Raw genomic sequence first — 18,944 nt, 5'->3', positions numbered from 1 at the left:
TGTGTGTGCCTTGTGATAGATTGGCGACCTGACCAGGGTGTATTCCTGCCTCTCGCCTTGTGACCCTGACCAGGATAAGCGGGTATAGATAGATGGATGGACTTCCACAAACGAGAACGAGAGTCATGCAGCGACTGATTCCAACTTCAGACTCTTGTTCACTGACTCCAGTTCCTAATGAACGAGTGAGTCATGCAGTGACTGATTCCAACTTCAGACTCTAGTTCCTAGTGAAAGTAATTTCACCTACTGTGCTTTGGATGTGAATTCCTACATGAACCTAGCACAGGCCTATGTTATTATGCGATTCACAGGACTTCCCGAAACATTTAGCCAATTTAAAAATGAATAGCCAATATGGGCATGTTTCTGTGCAATTCACTCAATTAGCATTTAGGGGTTAGCTCACAAATAAGTGGCATAAGGTTGACGACTGAATATTTTGCAATTAGTTGATGACAATATAATCGATAGGCTAATTTTTGTATTTTTTTAAAACACATTAAAGTGGCAATCTCAAAGATTTTCATTAATACTTGTTAAATTAAATCACATAAAATATATTTTATATGTAGGTTAAGTGAGGGGTTTTAGCATGCAATACCACTTGTGTTCAGTATTCAGAGTGCTGAACATTTTAACACTGCCGCTGGGTCCGTACAGCCTGCTCACTGCTTATTCCTGTATTTTAATGTATGAACACAATGTGCAGATGTTCTTCTGTCATACAGTACTGCACTGCTGCCCTGCTCTCCCTGGGAGTATCGGGGCTCCCCCACTCCCTGCCCACTGATCCCTTAGCAGTGTGCAGCACCAGGGGGTCCTGAGACGGCCTCAGCACAGGGGCTCAGCTGATCCCTTAGCCCATAGTGATAAATGACAAAGGGATTTTACATTTGTGCAACTTCATATTTGTACCCCAGTGAAACAGGAAATGGTGAAAGGCAGCAAAGAGTTCCGGGGGACTGAGATCAATTTTTTTTAAATCGGATTTCATTAGATGCCACTTTGATTGGTTTTATTTTAAATATTCTTTCGGGGTGCCAATAATTTTGACCCCTATGTTTTTGAGAAAAATACTATTTTCGTAAGTTTTTTATAAGAATTATGTTTTATTAAAGTGAAAGTAAGCAGTTTCTACGAATGTTTGAGCAGAAAATTAAAATCATTATGTTTAAATGTTTCTTTTATACAATCATTTATGCTCATTATAATGAGGAGTGCCAATAATTCTTCATTACTTGAATGTATGAACTCCTCTTTGCAGACTGAACAGCTGTGACCTCACACTGAAGTCTTGTGATATTGTGGCCTCAGCTCTCCAGTCATCAAACTCACCCCTGACAGATCTGGACCTCAGCTACAATAACCTGGGAGATTCAGGAGTGAAGCTGCTCTGTGCTGGACTGATGAGTCCAACCTGTAAACTACAGAGATTGGGGTGAGTAGTGCTGTGCATTGTGTGACATGAACTAAATAGAATTACTGATTATGGAAATGTAAGGGTTTGAATTTTGTCACAGGGAAGACTAATTTCCTGACTCTGTGTACATACATCTGCTGATGCATCTGGACACATCTTCAGTGATGTTCCTGGAATCATCAAGTGTTTCGGGTCTTTCAACATCATACACCCTCCTCCAGGTGACCCAGCCGGGGCTGATCAGACCCCAGCTTGTGTCCAGATGGCTAGCTACTTATGACCCCATGGCTCTCCTCTTTTGAGCCACAGCCATCTTGAAGCCCTCTCTGCCGCATCGGTGGTACTGCAGATGGCTCTCCTCTTCCTCTCTCCCTCGATGCCCAAATTTCTGAAGGCTCTGGCTAAAGAACGGGCTGCGAATCCCCTGCATCCAACCTCCACTGGGAGACACCTCGCTCTCCACCCAGCCTGCTGACATTTTCTGACCAGTCCCGCGTACTTGGAGAGCTTCCTTCAAAGGCCTCTTCCAAGCGATCTTCCCATGGGACTGTCAGCTCCAACAGCACAGCTTGCTTGGTGGACTCAGACACAAGAACAATGTCTGGTCGCAGGGTGGTTGCTGCGATATGGTTAGGGAACTTCAGCTGCCGTTCAAGGTCCACCAACAGTTGCCAGTCCCGTGCAGAGGTCAGGATGCCTGCAGATGTTCTTCTGGTGGGTTTTGGCTGCTCCCCAGCTCTGACAAAGGCGATGGTCTGTTTGGAGGGTCGGGACCGCTTTGCCCACTCAACTCCTGCGCTGATGGCTTCAGCGATGGTCTTCAGGACCTGATCATGCCTCCATCGGTACCGTCCCTCTCCAAGTGCCTTTGTGCAGCAGCTGAGTATGTGCTCCAGGGTTCCTCGCTTGGAGCACAGTGGGCATGCTGGTGACTCTGCTTTGCCCCATGTTGTGTGAATACAATTTTGCTCATAAGATTATTGATTGGGGTGTGCTCATATGAAATGATGGGCAGCTTGACCCTGTACCCTGGAGAGAGAGACAAGCTACTGCTGCCAGGCATTAATCAAAGTGTTCTCTGACATTAAGATCTTCAATACTGGGAGGTAAATATTCTGCTTATCCAGGAATCTAAAACCAACAACTATTCCTGGCATTAATCTAATTAAGATTTACTCCATTGGTTAGCGAGTAGGGGCATGCAGAGACGTCATTATCTGCATCTGTATCTGTTCAACCAACAAAATAATCTGTATCTGTATCTGTATTTGGATAGAATACAGGAAGTGGGCATGGCTTATACCGGAAGTCAAGTTAAATCCCCCCCCCCTTTAACTGGGGGGACGTTGAACAATCAGAAACTTAAAAAAATATATAAATGGAAAGATTCTGTTTTGCATTGGAAATAGAAACTATTTATAGTAAAGATATATAGAAAAATGTCCTTCAGTTGAAAGGAATAATCTTAAATTCCAATGATGCTGCGTTCGCGTTTCTTGATGTGTTAACAGTTCGCTAGGGAAACGTGAATGGCCACTTTACAACAGTAATTACATAACAGTAATACATGAACAATACATGATACCTGTTTTATTTTTTTCCCCTACTGAACTAAGTTTGGATAGACTGCAAACCATCTGATGTCCTCATATTTTCCCTTGGTGGCAACTGTTAGCCTACCATAAAAATCTGGACTGGATTTTGTGTTCATTTGATAGCCAAGATCTATGGCTGATACCTACAGCATGTTACATCTTAAACGGATGAATATTGACTGAAATACAAGGTAAAATGTTTCGTAAAATATTTTGACTTTTTTAAATGGAGGAAATTAACACATACAGCTGAAACTGCAGGTTCTAAGCTTCATTTTGATGTATAGGTTGGGGGGGGTTTGAAAGAAATCCAGCTGCCACACCAGGCTTTTGTCTCACTAGCTCCCGCACCTGACGTCTCCTCCTTCTCAATGGGAGAGTTTCCCTGAGCGATAGCCAGGAATGGTCAGCTCTCAGCCCACTGCCTGCTGTGCACTGCCTCGGTGGGCGACTACAGAATATAGCGATCCCTTTTCAATAATGTGTAGTAAATGAAATGACTAGTTAGTGAAATCAAAGTCCTATGTTCCAAACAGAATCGGAATATCTTGTGGCCATCCACAATGATATGAATCGATTTGAAGAAACATAATGACTGACGCACAGAACTTGTTTATTAAACGTTTTGCAGCACAGTGGCTCAAAGTTTGTTGGTGTGTGTGCCGGAGTTCCAGATACAGCTAGCAGCCGTGCTTAACTTGACATCCAGTCATCCAATTGCAGCAAGTCTGGCTCTGACAGACAGTTGCGCATCCAGTGTTACAGGAGGCTACTGCCTACCTGGAAGAACATATGGGACACTGCAGTGCTACTACTCTTCATATTCACTTCTCATGCGCGGCAAGCAGGGCAGTCGTGGTGGATCTCTCCACCGGGGTTACAACAGTAACCTAAAGTTCTCTTTCATCATCTCATGTTTGAGATCTGCCTATGGGGAGATATCCCAGAATGCCTTATGCTCACATCTGAGATACTGTTAGGCCAGCAAGGGATGCCTTCTCCCCTGAGGGGAGGGTGGTGTCTGGCACATCCTGTGTAGGGAAGTACTAAAGACATCCCACTGCCCAAAGCTATAGCCAGGGCCATGAACAATGTGAAGTACTAAAACCCATAGCAGGTGACAGAATCTCACACAGATCTCACCCCCAGAACTGAGTGGGCTACCGGCCTCCTGGTGACGTTTAGGCGGTAGAACCTAGCAATAGTATCTAGAGAAACCCAGGCTGCGGCTGAATAAATTTCCTGTAAGGAGACCCCATGGAATAGGGCCCACAATGCAGCCATACCCCTTGTAGCAAGAGCCCTTGGGCCCAATGGGGTGTTATCCTCTTTGAATCATATGCCATAACAATCGCTTCCACAAGCCAATGGGACAGCAGCTGCTTAGGGATACTTTTCCTTTGCAGGCACGGGCCCAGGCCCTGGTTGCTCTTTCTAAAAGCCTTAGTCTTTGTCAGAGAATGGAGAACACAGCATACGCAGCCTATGCTTCTCGTTAGAGGAGAAAGGTGGTGGGTGAAAAGCGACAAGCTCCAACATCTCACATGTGAAAGGAGGGAAGCTTTCAGGCATAAAAGCTGTGTATCTTAGGGGAGAATATTGTGCATGAGAGATGCACTGAGAGCACATGGAGGTCACTGACTCACTTAGCTGAGGCTAGTGCAAGCAGCAACGCTATCTGGAGAGACAGCAATTTTAAATCTATCTCGTGTATAGGCTCAAATGGGCTTAGAGACAGAGCCTCCAGCTCCAGTGATAAATCCCAAGGGGAAATGAGCTGCGTGTCCAGTGAGGGGAAAGCCAGCACACCCCTGGAGTGAGACCATGAGACCTATATAGGGCCAGCAGCTACTCAGGCAAAGGGGAAAGTGGTGTGGAAAAAGCACTGGTATGCTGCCGGTGGCCTGACTGTATCGGTCTGAGTGCGGAGTGGAGGTGCTGAAACTCAGCCCTGTCCCTCCGGCGCTGTCCAGGTCTGAGTGCGGAGTGGAGGTGCTGAAACTCAGCCATTTCCGTCCGGCACTGTCCATGGTGCTGCAGGCTGGCTGGTGAGACACAGATGAAATGGAGCAGAGTGGTGGCTGATGGCAGGGAGGGGTGGGGCTCCAGAGGCCCGAACCACAATACATATGAGCATGTGCATTACCCTGTTACAGTGAATCTGCCTTTAGCTGTGTGTTAGTTTGCAGTGCTGTGGGAAGTTTGTCACAGAAAACCAAAAGGAAATAAGCAAAGTCACTGTCCACTCTGAAAAATGCATGTTGCCTTTTACATCTTTACTTTTGGTGGTGGCCAAACATCCTACAGCACTGAAAACTCGCTGTCCACTCTGAACGATGGCAGCTGCACGTCTAGTATGGGATGGGAGGGTTAAGCCCAGAGAAAAGATCATAGAAAAGGTAGATGAGCCCTTTGCCCCAATTAGAGAGAACGTACAGTATAAGAAAAGGGGACATTTGGGTCAGAATTACATCTGTAGAACTGTCAGAGTTCAGTCCAGCAGGATGTTTCATTTTCAGGTCCAAAATACTGCAGTTGGAGAGTGTAGCACAGACATCTTCCTCAGAGCATCATCAACCTTAAAATCCTCAATTTCACTCTTCATCGCTGAACACTGTCATTGGCCCATTTCCCATATTAGATACATGCTTCAAGTATACCTAATATAATACAGTTTTTTTCTATTGCTAAGACACATTTTATGAAACAATTCCCCCTTTTCTCAAAACTATTAACACAATCCCAAAACTACACATCAATCAGTACAAACCTCAAACATCCATACCAAACTTAAATTCTCTTCTCAGAAACATATACTCTTCCATCAAAATTAAACTTCACCCGTGTGTGCTGCAGGATTGTGGTGTTTCTGAAAGGACTGTGAATAAAATGGTATTTTATTCTGCTGGTAAAACTGGGCATTAACTCGATGGCAGGGTATGTGTGTACATCTTGGTGGGAGAGTGTCCATCTGAACAACATGTGAGCTGCTTTTTAGATGCAGTGTTACATCGTTTAGTTTAGTCACTCTTCTGTGGTTCCAGTCCCAAGTCATAGGCTGGATATTATACCACTGTAAGCAGGCTGTGTGGAGTAGCCTGATTCAGAGATCAATGTTCTGGCTCTAGCTCCTATCATCTAAAGGATAACATAATTTAAAGGAGTTTTTCTTAGATAAGTATTCTAATAACTTTCAAATGCCCCCACTTATTACATTTTTGTGCAGTTTATATTACTCCACAAGGTCTACCAAACATGTTGATAAGGGGTTTTAAAAGAAAAAAATGACTTAATACATCAGGCTTTTATTGTCATTGTTATTATCATTGTTACAATAATAAATGCGACAGGTGCTGGTGTTTTGGTCCGCAAGTAGGGCAAGGTCATTTTTCAGTTTTTTACAGATTACGAAAGTGCATATTATAAGCTTTCAAATGATGTGTCATACATTGAAATCTGAAAATAGTTGAAGAAGATATGCTTATTTGAATGTTGGTACTCCTAAAATCAAGTAGCAGAGAAAATCCCCTTGAAAGATCTTGAACTTTTCACACTTCTCACAGGGAGATAATGGGTGGGAACAATAGCTAGTTAACTCCACCCCAACCACTCCCCCACTAGAGTACCTGTAAATCCTTGCCCATTTAGGGGTTACCCTATGTAAAGCTTTATAACTCCAGATGTGAATACCACAGAGACTAGAAAAATGTCTTAAATGAAGCAATACATTTGTACCATTTATAATACGAGCTTAGATTACTTTATATTCATAATTTTGTAAGAAATAAAGTGCCACAAATGCAATGGTCAAGGCAAAAAATCTAAAATGAATTTGCTCCTTTTTTAGTTCGCAATGAAATACTGGGAGATTGCGGGTTAAAGTATACATGTCCTGGATCAAAAACTTCTTGACCACAAGTTCATAAAATCTAAGGGTGGATATGTAGAACTACTAAAGATCTATGAAGCAAAAACTAAGCAGTGTACCCAGCATCTCCAAATCTACCCACAATGTCTAAATTTTTAACACTGGTCTAAAATAGCTAAGGGTCCAGAAACAAATCCAAAATCCCTCCAAAAGGAATATAATGCTTTTTGTCCATTGTAAAGCATATGAGCCCCTTATGAAGGTTTAAGATGAAACATAGATATAATTTAAACATAATGCAAACATATAGTCACACAATGCTGCACAGTACCTAAATGTGTAATAATTAACTCTTGTATGTAGCCTATTTCTATACTCTGTACATTCCTATGTTTTCTTGTATGGGAATGGGACGATATAAAAACATTTTTCAGCCGTCCACCACGTTTTGGCAATGTTTCAACACTCTCCTCATCACTGTTGTATGCGTCACAAAAACCATTACACTACGAACGCTTACATTACAGTGCGAAATATCCACATTACATAATACCACTAACCTATTTAAAGACACTCAATTTCTAAAATAACGTAATAACCGAAATATTTTGAGCAGTAATACTTACATAGCAATGATGAAATCTTATCTATGTTCAGTAGATGGAGACAGAGACAGTAAATCAATGACAGTTATATCCGCTTGTTTTGCTCCAGAAAACGATGTCAGATAGGTCTATCAGCAAACATATGGCTTAGCTATGCCCAGAAGTCCTCAATAATAATGGTATTTTCCAAGGAATTACGAAAAATCGTTGACAACGTTTCGTTAGGTGCAACGTCTTTTAATGCTACCATATAGCGAATGCCATGGTAAGAAAATGTTCGGTTACGCTAACCTATAAAACGCTATTCCAAAAGCAAAATTAGACATGTTATACATCGTTAGAAAGCTTATATGCTCACCTACTGATTGAGCGTCCGCCATTTTAGCAACCGCACAGTAAACAAACATAGGCTACTACCACACGGCTTTATTTATGGGCGGTGGCTTGACCGAAACAAAGTGACAATAGCCAACGAAATCAAACATGCTAATTAAACTGCACCCCCATCACGCCTCCAAAACCCGGCTGTAAGAATCACTAAAACAAGCCGACTTTGCTGACAAATTATAAGTATTTAGTGAAAATGTTGTTTATTCTATTGAGTGACTTCTTCAACACTTTAACTTTCGTAATATGAAAAAAAGGAAAACAGTAAAAAAAAATTTAAAAAACCTTTTTTGCCTCCTAGCGCGATTTCAAGATTTGCGACTTGCGGACCTTTTCTCCAGCACCCGTCACAAATGTAACGCAATAATTAACCTGTTCGCAAAAGCTGCGAGGATAAAATGAATGGATGGATTATAGGGCAAGGACACGCAGAAAACATGTGAAATGTGTGGAATTTTCAAAAGACACCACGCTTTTAAAAATCTAGTGTCTACCAGCATTTACAGTCAGTGGCAATAATCAGTTGTGGTGTTCTCATACAGCCACTAGATGGCGATGCAGTGTAAATCTAGTTGATGCCGTGCCAGATAAACTGAAGTGTGGCACAGCTCGTACACGGCTCCAGCAGAGCTTCAGCTGTTAGCAGCTACAATATCACAGGTCTGACCAATGATAACATGACTGGTTAGATAAAACCTTCATGTTATTTTATACACCGGTGTATATATTTAAGTTGTTTGTGGCAGTTAGCTGCTTAGTTCCTCACTGGCTCCGCTAGCTAGGTTGGTAAACAAATGATATTTGCAAAGTGAATAGTTATTATAAAATAATTGTGTTATGTAACTAGTTTTGTATTTTCAAAGAATGAACTAGCTGAGGTAACAGTAAACAGCTCAGAGCGAGCTGTCATCGCCATGGTAACCAACGGATCCTCCTAACGGCCACATTTTAAATAGCGTCGTCGTGGTTACCGTTACTTTGGCGAGAGGTAAAGGAAGAAAGCAATTTTATATTGAATGCGGTTTCATTTCACTTTAAATAATATTTTAAAATTAATGTAAAAAAACACTGACAGACTGTATAATTAGTTAAACTTAAATTGTTTGATAACTTGATGGTTACATGATTAGGAAGAAAATATTATCATGATAACAGTAATGTGTTTAGCTAATGGGTTCTACTTGTACATTAACGGTTATATTTATCTATTCATAGTGATGAATATTGAGCGTTTTTGAAATGTATAGATGTTTATGAACTGAAGAACATGTCAGGTGAGGTAAAGTGCACCACAAAAATGCTGTTTTTTTGTGTTTGCAGATTAAAATAATATGTTTGCAAATCAAATAAGTTCATCACATGGAAAGGGTTATTAGAGCCCAGTGATTACCTTAGACTTTTGTGGATTAGTCAGAATACTTTATGAACTTAATTTACACAGACCCCTCCCTGTTTTTGGGTGTACATCTCAGGAATGCCTAGGTACGTATATATCAACTGCCATGGTGCACAGTGTCACAGATGTGAATTTGTGCATGTGTGTGGTCTCTCCACAGGCTGGGTTGGTGTAATCTCACAGAGGACTGCTGTGATGTTCTGCCCTCAGTCCTGCGTTCTCCTCACTCAGAGCTGAGAGATCTGGAGCTCAGAGACAACGAGCTGCAGGATTCAGGAGTGAGAGCGCTCTCTGCTGGACTGGAGGACCCACACTGTAAACTGCAGAGACTGGGGTGAGTACAAACACACGCCCCTTCAATAAATAAGGGCTACAATATGACTAAATACAAAACTGATGTAATTGTTTCTATTGTGAAAACAGACACTCCACAGAACTGAAACAGCATGTTCCTGTTCTTCCTCTTGGTAGAATTTGACTCTACACAAATGAATGAAGAAAATGAATTAGTCCTGTTTACTGAACTGTAGTGGGGTTTAAACTCAAATGTGTTTGATAATGACTCATTCCACATTTATGTTATTTTAGTTTGACACACACAGCCCTGTTAGTTTATATTATGTTACATTACATTTATTTGGCAGACGCTTTTATCCAAAGCTACGTACAATAAGTGCATACAAAAGGTAACTGGAACAACTACAAAACACAGGTCCGATAAGATACAATACTTGGTACAGTTATTCATAGCCATGAACACATTAATTCCAGTTCACACATTGAACATTACTCTGACCTAACATATGCTAAGTCAAACATTACAAGGCATTACAAGCAACAACATCTAGACAATGATACAAGGCACAATAAGTGCTGGATGGAGGTACATGTAACATGAGTGGCACAGGAGGTACATGTGTAGAAATAGGGGGATTTAAGGGATAGAAATGATCTACAGAGTGGTGATAGTTAGTTAGTCCAGGTATAGTCTGAAGAGATGCATCTTCTCATTACGGCAGATGATGGGTAGTGAGGGAGAGGTTCGTAGAGGAACAGGGAGTTCGTTCCACCACTGGAGAGCTAGGGTGGAGAAGCTCTGTGGTAGATAGAACCATTTACCCGGATGGCAGGGGGTGCAAGGCAGTGGTCAAGCGGGCGTATAGGATTTAATCATGTGCTGCAAGTAGACAAGAGCCATCCTGTTGGCTGCAGTGTAGGTGAGGGTCAGGACTTTGAACCTGAACCTGGCAGCGACTGGTAGCCAGTGGAGTAACCTCAGCAGGGGAGTGACGTGGGAGAACTTGGGAAGGTTGAAGACAATTAATGTGTGTAAGGTGTGTAACACACTGCTATATGTTTGACACAGTCCTGTTAGTTTATATTAATGTGTGTAAGGTGTGAAACACTGCTATGGGTTTGACACACACAGTCCTGTTAGTTTATATTAATGTGTGTAAGGTGTGAAACACACTGCTATGTGTTTGACACACACAGCCCTGTTAGTTTATATTAATATGTGTAAGGTGTGTAACACACTGCTATGTGTTTGACACACACAGCCCTGTTAGTTTATATTAATGTGTGTAAGGTAAGTAACACGCTGCTATGTGTTTGACACACACAGCCCTGTTAGTTTATATTAATGTGTGTAAGATGTGTGTGTCCCTCTCTCTGCAGGCTGTCAGGCTGTAGAGTCACACAGAGAGGCTGTGATTCTCTGGCTTCAGCTCTGTGTTCAAACCCCTCACACCTGAGAGAGCTGGACCTGAGATACAATCACCCAGGAGACTCAGGAGTGAGAGCGCTGTCTGCTGCTAAACTGGACACACTCACACTGCTGTAAGTACAGAGTTTCCACACTGCACCTCACACACACACACACACACACACACTCACAAAACGGGTTGGGGGGGCATGGAGGGCACTGTACAATCCAGCGTTACCCAAGAGGGTTGGGGATCTACAGTGGAGGGTGCTGCGCGGGATCACTGCTGTAAATAGTTTTATTTCTGTGATGAACCCGGCAGGATCCCGCCATTGTCCATTCTGTATGGAGAGAGAAACTGTTTATCACTGTTTTTCGGGGTGAGCCAGACTTCAACCTCTCTTTTCCTTTTTGGGAAGTTTAATTTGGTTACTGGGGAACATTTGCAAGTAAGATTTTTATCCCTGGTGTCCCATACAAACAAAGACAGATAAGGGCCAGCTCATTCATTTCATTTTGGGGTGAAAATTGCAGTTTCTACAAGTGGGGAAAATATGATTGGTGGAGGGGACAGGCAAGATGTGGTTGTTGTAGTTAGGGGTTTGATCAGGGACACAATGATGGTGGAGTTTCAATACTACAAAGCAATGGAGAGCTTGAGTGTTTCAGAGTGTGTGTGTGTGTGTGTGTTAAAAGGGTGTTTTATGTTCAGTGGAGGGAGGGGAGCTTTTTTTGCACATGGAATAGGGTGATGGGAATGAAATAAGGTTCCTTCGTGACAGATTTGTGTTTTTTCATATGATCTTGGTTTTGTGTTTTATTGTGTCTTTGTTTTTATTCATGTGATGTCATTGGTGTGTTGAGAGTGGAAATAAAGGATGGTTAAAATTCAAAATTCTGTTCTGCTGTTCTTACAGTGTGGACCATGGAGGAGAGAACAGGACCAAACCAGGACCCAGGAAATGTGAGTGTGTATCGACACAGAACACTTTCCATAGATACACACTCATGCTGTGCGTGTGTCTGTGTGTGTGTGCGAGAGACTTCTCTCTTACACACATAAACACATAAACAGAAACACACATGTACACAAACACACACACAGGTACTATCACAGCTCTTTCTCTCACACACATAATGAGGTGAATATTAATAATGATAATTAATCTCATTAATGTCTCTGGTGTGCAGATGGCTGTCAGCTCACACTGGATCCAAACACAGCACACAGAAAGCTGTTTCTCTCTGAGGGGAACAGGAGGGTGACACACACACCGGGGAGAGAGGAGCAGCCATATCCTGATCATCCAGAGAGATTTGAGCATGAGCCCCAGGTTGTGTGCAGAGAGAGTGTGTGTGAGCGCTGTTACTGGGAGGCTGAGTTCAGTGTGTCTGAGCCGGAGGATGGAGTAGATATAGCAGTGACATATAAAGGAATCAGCAGGAAAGGAGAGGGTTCTGACTCTGTGTTTGGATGGAATAAAAACGCCTGGAGTCTGTTATGCGTTAAACACAGTGACTCTGATAAGCTCAGTTATGCTGTCTGGCACAATAACAACCCAACAGACTTAACTGCCCTCACCTCCCCCTACCGCAGAGATGGAGTGTGTGATGATGATGCTGATGATGGTAGAGGAGTGTGTGTGTACAGGGTAGGAGTGTGTGTGGACCGTCCAGCCGGCACTCTGTCCTTCTACAGCGTCTCTGACTCTAACACACTGACCCTCCTGCACAGATTCCACACACACTTCACTGAACACACACCCCTCTGTGCTGGATTTTACGTGAGGAACTCCTCAGTGTCCCTCTGCTAACTGGAGTAGAGAGACACACACACACATGCGCGCACACACAAACATGCACATGCACACACACGCACACACACACACACGTGCGCATATGCACTCGCATGCATGCATGCACACACACACACTCTCACATACACACACACACAAATATACACACACTCATATACACATACACACACACATGTATGAACACACACAGACATTTACAAAGGCACTCTCACGCACACACACATACAGTTGAAGTCGAAAGTTTGCATACACCTTAGCCAAATCCATTTAAACTCAGTTTTTCACAATTCCTGACATTTAATCCTAGTAAACATTACCTGTTTTAGGTCAGTTAGGGAGCCCGACCGATGCCAGATTTTTGTGTCCGATGCCGATCCCGATTTTGGTCCTAGCCCACTGATTACCAATGTTTTGACCAATATTTTGTCAAAAAGTGCAACATTTTCAAATCAATTTGAAAAAATAATATTTCATTAAAGTTTCTATATTTTTACGAACATTTAACTTATAAGCAAACAAATAAAAATAAAAATAAACACACAAAAAACTTTTTAGATAAAAAAATGTAAAAGATGATATTAAATATATATATTAACACCATCTTTAAGTGTGTGAAATCACACTGTCAAAGTGCAACATTTTCAAATCAATTTGAAAAAATTATATTTCATTAAAGTTTCTATATTTAAGAACATTTAACATATAAGCAAACAAATAAAAATAAACACACAAAAAACTTTTTAGATAAAAAAATGTAAAAGATGATATTAAATATATATATTAACACCATCTTTAAGTGTGTGAAATCAAAATAACTCCACACCTTGCTTTTACTCATTTCTTTTCCAGCCATCTATAAAAAATGAATTCAAAAAAAATTAGTTTTCCAGTTTCAAACATGTATTTTTATGAATATTATTATTGTTGTTATTCATTTATTATTATTATTTCTTAGTATCTATTCTCAGTAAATTAATTACATTTTCTTATTTTATTCCTACTACATGATCTCAAAGAGTAAGACTTTATCTAGCGAGCTTCCCTGTCCATAAGAATTCAGTGGTGAAAATAACTACAATGCGCTCTGACGCGTGACTAGATGACACACTCGCTTGCAATAACGCATTAGCTATTGACACAGCCTCATTATTTCTTATTATATATTCTCAGTAAGTTAAATGAATTATATTTTCTTATTTCATTTCTACTACATGATCTCAAAGAGTAAGACATTATCTAGCGGAGCTAATGAGTGAATCAAGTGTAACGTTAGATGAAGTTAAATTGACTGGATGAAATACGTGAAAAAAAGTACAATGCGCTTTCGTGCAGGTTACCCATGCTAACTGTTGGTTGGTTCACTTCTCCAACAGCAATCCTTCTCTCATGTTATCACGACAAAGCTAGATAACATGGCTTAAAATGATCCACGTTAGAAGTGTTTTATCTGCGATTTTACTGTCTGGTTAGCTTGCTACGATGACGCGTGACTAGATGACACACTCGCTTGCAATCACGCGTTGGCTATTTACACAGCATCATATAGTAGCTAATATCATTATCTCAGATAAAAAAAACAAATGTGTGATACATTCAATCACCATTTTATTTTGGCTGGTTATTTATTTGAGAATACAGCGATGTCCTCTGGAAATGTAGATCCTACGCTGCCACTTCATAAAGGCTTGCTAGCCAGCTAGCTTGCTAAAGTGAACCAAATATGTTAGCTAGCTTGCTTGCTTGATAATGAGGATTGATAAACATAGTGGTCGTATAAACGCATTTAATTAAAAACTTTCACTAAATATACATACCTTTACTCTTGCAGTGGAGAATATTGGATAATCCACGAGTGACAAACGTCTTATTACAGAAGTAGCGCGTCAGATGCTGCAGTTCACACTTGTATTAGAGCTCCCTCTACTGGATAATTCTAGTAAATAGGAATTACAACGTTCAAACAGACAAGTACAGATAAATAATCAATGTTTTTTTTTTTTTGTTTATTATACTTATTTAAAAATCGGGCCAAATAAAATATATCGGCCAAACCGATATATCGGTCGGGCTCTAGCTAGGATCACAACTTTATTTTAAGAATGTGAAATGTCAGAATAATAGTATCGAGAATGATTTATTTCAGCTTTTATTTCTTTCATCACTTTCCCAGTGCGTCAGAAGTTTACATACACTCTGTTAGTATTCGGTAGCATTGCCTTTAAATTGTTTAACTTGAGTCAAACGTTTCAGGTATCCTTCCACAAGCTTCTCACAATAAGTTTCCGGAATTTTGGCACATTCCTCCTGACAGAACTGGTGTCACTGAGTCAGGTTTGTAGGCCTCCTTGCTCGCATACGCTTTTTCAGTTCTGCCCACAGATTTTCAATTGGATTGAGGTCAGGACTTTGTGATGGCCGCTCCAATACCTTGACTTTGTTGTCCTTAAGCCATTTTGCCACAACTTTGGAAGTATGCTTGGGTCATTGTCCATTTGGAAGAGCCATTTGCGAACAAGCTTTAACTTCCTGGCTGATGTCTTGAGATGTTGCTTCAATATATCCACATAATTTTCCTTCCTCATGATTCCATCTATTTTCTGAAGTGCACCAGTCCCTCCTGCAGCAAAGCACCCCGACAACATGATGCTGCCAGCCCCGTGGTGTTCTTCAGCTTGCAAGCCTCACCCTTTTTCCTCCAAACATAACAATGATCATTATGGCCAAACAGTTCAATTTTTGTTTCACCAGACCAGAGGACATTTCTCCAAAAAGTAAGATCTTTGTCCCCAAGTGCAGTTGCAAACTGTAGTCTGGCTTTTTTATGGCGGTTTTGGGAGTAGTGGCTTCTTCCTTGCTGAGCAGCCTTTCGTTATGTCGATATAGGACTCGTTTTACTGTGGATATAGATACTTTTGTACCTGTTCCCTCCAGTGTCTTCACAAAGTCCTTTGCTGTCGTTCTGGGATTGATTTGCACTTTTCGCACCAAAGCACGTTCATCTCTAGGAGACATCTTTTCTTCCTGAGCGGTATGACGGCTGCGTGGTCCCATGGTGTTTATACTTGCATACTATTGTTTGTACAGACGAACGTGGTACCTTCAGGCGTTTGGAAATTGCTCCCAAGGATGAACCAGACTTGTTGAGGTCCACAATTTTCTTTCTGAGGTCTTGGCTGATTATTTCTGATTCTCCCATGATGTCAAGCAAACAGGCACTTGAGTTTGAAGGTAGGCCTTAAAATACATCCACAGGTTGACATCCTCCAATTGACTTAAATAATGTCAATTAGCCTACCAGCAGTTTCTAAAGCCATGACATCATTTTCTGGACTTTTCCAAGCTGTTTAACCCGTTAGCGCACAAGCCAAATCTTGCCAATCCTTGCCCATTTAGGGGGTACGCTATTTAAAGCTTTATAACTCCAGATGTGAACACCAGAGACACTTGAAAAATGGCTTAAATGAAGCAAGACATCTGTACAATACTAACGCAGATTAGTTTATATTCATAATTTTGGAAGAAATGAAGTGCCACAGATGCAATTGTTTTGACAAAAAATCTAAATGAATTTGCATTTTTAGGTTTGCAATTAAATACTGAGAGATTGCATATATACAGGAGGTTAAACTATACATGTGCTAGATCAAAAACGTCTTGACCACAAGTTCATAAATTCTAAGAGTGGATATGTAGAACTACTATAGATGTATGAAGCAAAAATTAAGCAGTGTACCCAGCATCTCCAAATCTATCCAAAATGCCTAAATTATGCATTGCTGTAAATCACAACATATTCACGTATTTCACTACAAATCAACTGTTTTGACTCAAGAAAATCACTGTTGCAAAATTTTCAAGCTTTCAGTACAGTGGTCTAAAATATCTAGGGGTCCAGAAACATATCCAAAATCTCTCCAAAATTGAATAAAATGTTTTTTGTCCATTATAAAGCATATAAACGAGCCCCTTATGAAGGTTTAAGATGAAACATTACTATCAGATTTTAAAAATAATGCAAAAATATTGTAACACAATGCAGTACAGTACCTAAATGTGTAATAATTAACTCTTGTGTGTATTTCTATACTCTGTACTCTGGTATGTTTTCTTGTATGGGGATGGGATGACATGAAAACAATTTTCACCCGTCCGCCACGTTTTGGCAATGTTCCAACTCTCACGTCATCACGGTTGCATGCTTCACAAAAACTATTACACTACCATCTAACACTTACATTACAGTGTGAAATATCCACATTATATAACACCACTAACCTATTTAAAGATACTCAATTTCAAAAATAACGTATATAACCGAAATATTTTGAGCAGTAATACTTACATAGCAATGATGAAATTTCATCTATGTTCGGTAGATGGAGACAGAGACAGTGTCAATGATACTGTTCTATTCGCTTCTGTTTTGCTCCAGAAAATGATGTCAGCTAGGTCTATCAGCAAACATATGGCTTAGCTATGTCCAGAAGTCCTCAATAATAATAGTATTTCCCAAGAAATTACGAAATATCATTAACCACGTTTCGTTAGGTGCGGAGTATTTTTCTGCTAACATAGAGTGAATGCATAAGTGAATGCGATGCTAAGAATATTTTCTGTTACGCTGACCTATAAAACGGTCAAAAACTATAAACCTATTTTTGGAATACCAAAAACAGAATTAGACATGTTATACATCGTTAGAAAGCTTATACTTTCACCTACTGAATAAATGAATTGTCAATCAAGCCAGACTGTACTAAAAAAGGCGACAACGCCGTAAACAACAGGTGTGGTATTACGCACTGCTATTTTGGAAGATACCCAGGCGTCACAAATGCGCATATATTTAGTCCCAGATATTGACTGTAGAATGACATGGCATCATTTTTAAAAACTTTTTCTAGTTTATTTCGTTATTCAGTGAGCAGCGTTTTCACTGCTGTATAGGCATATCTTAGGGCTATTGCCCGGTTTATCCTGTTGCTATGACGGAGTATGATTTTTTAGTGGTGAAAGAATATTTTTATGAATGCCAAGATAGACAATATTGTCCATTATGTCAAGGGTGGGGGGTGTTTTGTAGATGAGACTGCAGGGAGGGGGTGCGTGGTAAATGAACGACCAGAGCGACAATGGTGGGTCTGCGAAACTCCATTTTCGGCATAGTTGTTGTGTATCGTCTACTAATGAAACTAAAACAACGCGTTTCTGTTTTTAACTCACACTTTGGTTGCAGTAGCACCGAACATTTGAGTTTAGTAATCTTGGCCGACCACAGGGGCTTTGCGCTAAGAGGTCAAAAGGCACAGTCAACTTAGTGTATGCAAATTTCTGACCCAGTGGAATTGTGGTATAGTGAATTATAAGTGAAATAATCTGTCTGTAAACAATTGTTGGAAAAATTACTTGTGTCATGCACAGAGTAGATGTCCTAACTGACTTGCCAACACTGTAGTTTGCTAACATGAAATCTGTGGAGTAGTTAATAATGAGTTTTAATGACTTCAACCTAAGTGTATGTAAACTTCCTACTTCAACTGTACACATACACTCATGCTCATGCACGCACATACACTCAAATACACAATCACACACACATTCACACAAACGCACACTCACACATACTCATGCACTCAGTCATACTCACACACATGCATACACACAGACACACACACATACATGCGTGCACACGCACACACACACACACACACATTCTCTTACCCATACACACACGCAACCCAGGCACACACATACACACACATACTCATACACTCACACACATGCACACACACATACTCACATCCAGCCACTGCCACAAACGTACACACGCATGCACACACATTCACAGATCCACGCACACAAACACACTCTCACCCAATCACACACACACACACACACACACTACATTACATTACAGGCATTTAGCAGTCGCTCTTATCCAGAGCGACGTACAACAAGTGCATCAGTTCAAGGTGCAGAGGTGCAGAAAAACACACTAGAGTGAAGTAAAGATTGTAGTGCCAGAAGTGACCACATAGATCAGGACACACACGTCGACACACTTGCAACCTTCCTTGACCAATGCCTTTCCAATGCAATTTCAGCTGTGCCCAATATTAAGTTCAGTACAGTTTAAACACTGTACATA

General features: G+C 40.9%; 1 protein-coding gene across 1 annotated transcript in view; it reads left to right on the top strand.

Moving 5' to 3' along the window:
* LOC118213916 (NACHT, LRR and PYD domains-containing protein 3-like) overlaps positions 1-12,793 on the top strand; it is a 45,754-nt gene extending 32,961 nt beyond the window's left edge. Inside the window, exons 7-10 of the mRNA XM_035393149.1 lie at positions 1,268-1,441; positions 10,952-11,113; positions 11,897-11,943; positions 12,171-12,793. Coding sequence (XP_035249040.1) covers positions 1,268-1,441; positions 10,952-11,113; positions 11,897-11,943; positions 12,171-12,793 — 1,006 coding nt within the window. The remainder of the gene's footprint in view (positions 1-1,267; positions 1,442-10,951; positions 11,114-11,896; positions 11,944-12,170) is intronic.
* Positions 12,794-18,944: the final 6,151 nt, after the last annotated feature.

Source organism: Anguilla anguilla, chromosome 15 (genome assembly GCF_013347855.1).
Source record: "Anguilla anguilla isolate fAngAng1 chromosome 15, fAngAng1.pri, whole genome shotgun sequence".
Taxonomy (NCBI): Eukaryota; Metazoa; Chordata; class Actinopteri; order Anguilliformes; family Anguillidae; genus Anguilla; species Anguilla anguilla.
This window is presented reverse-complemented; position numbering and strand designations above follow the sequence as displayed.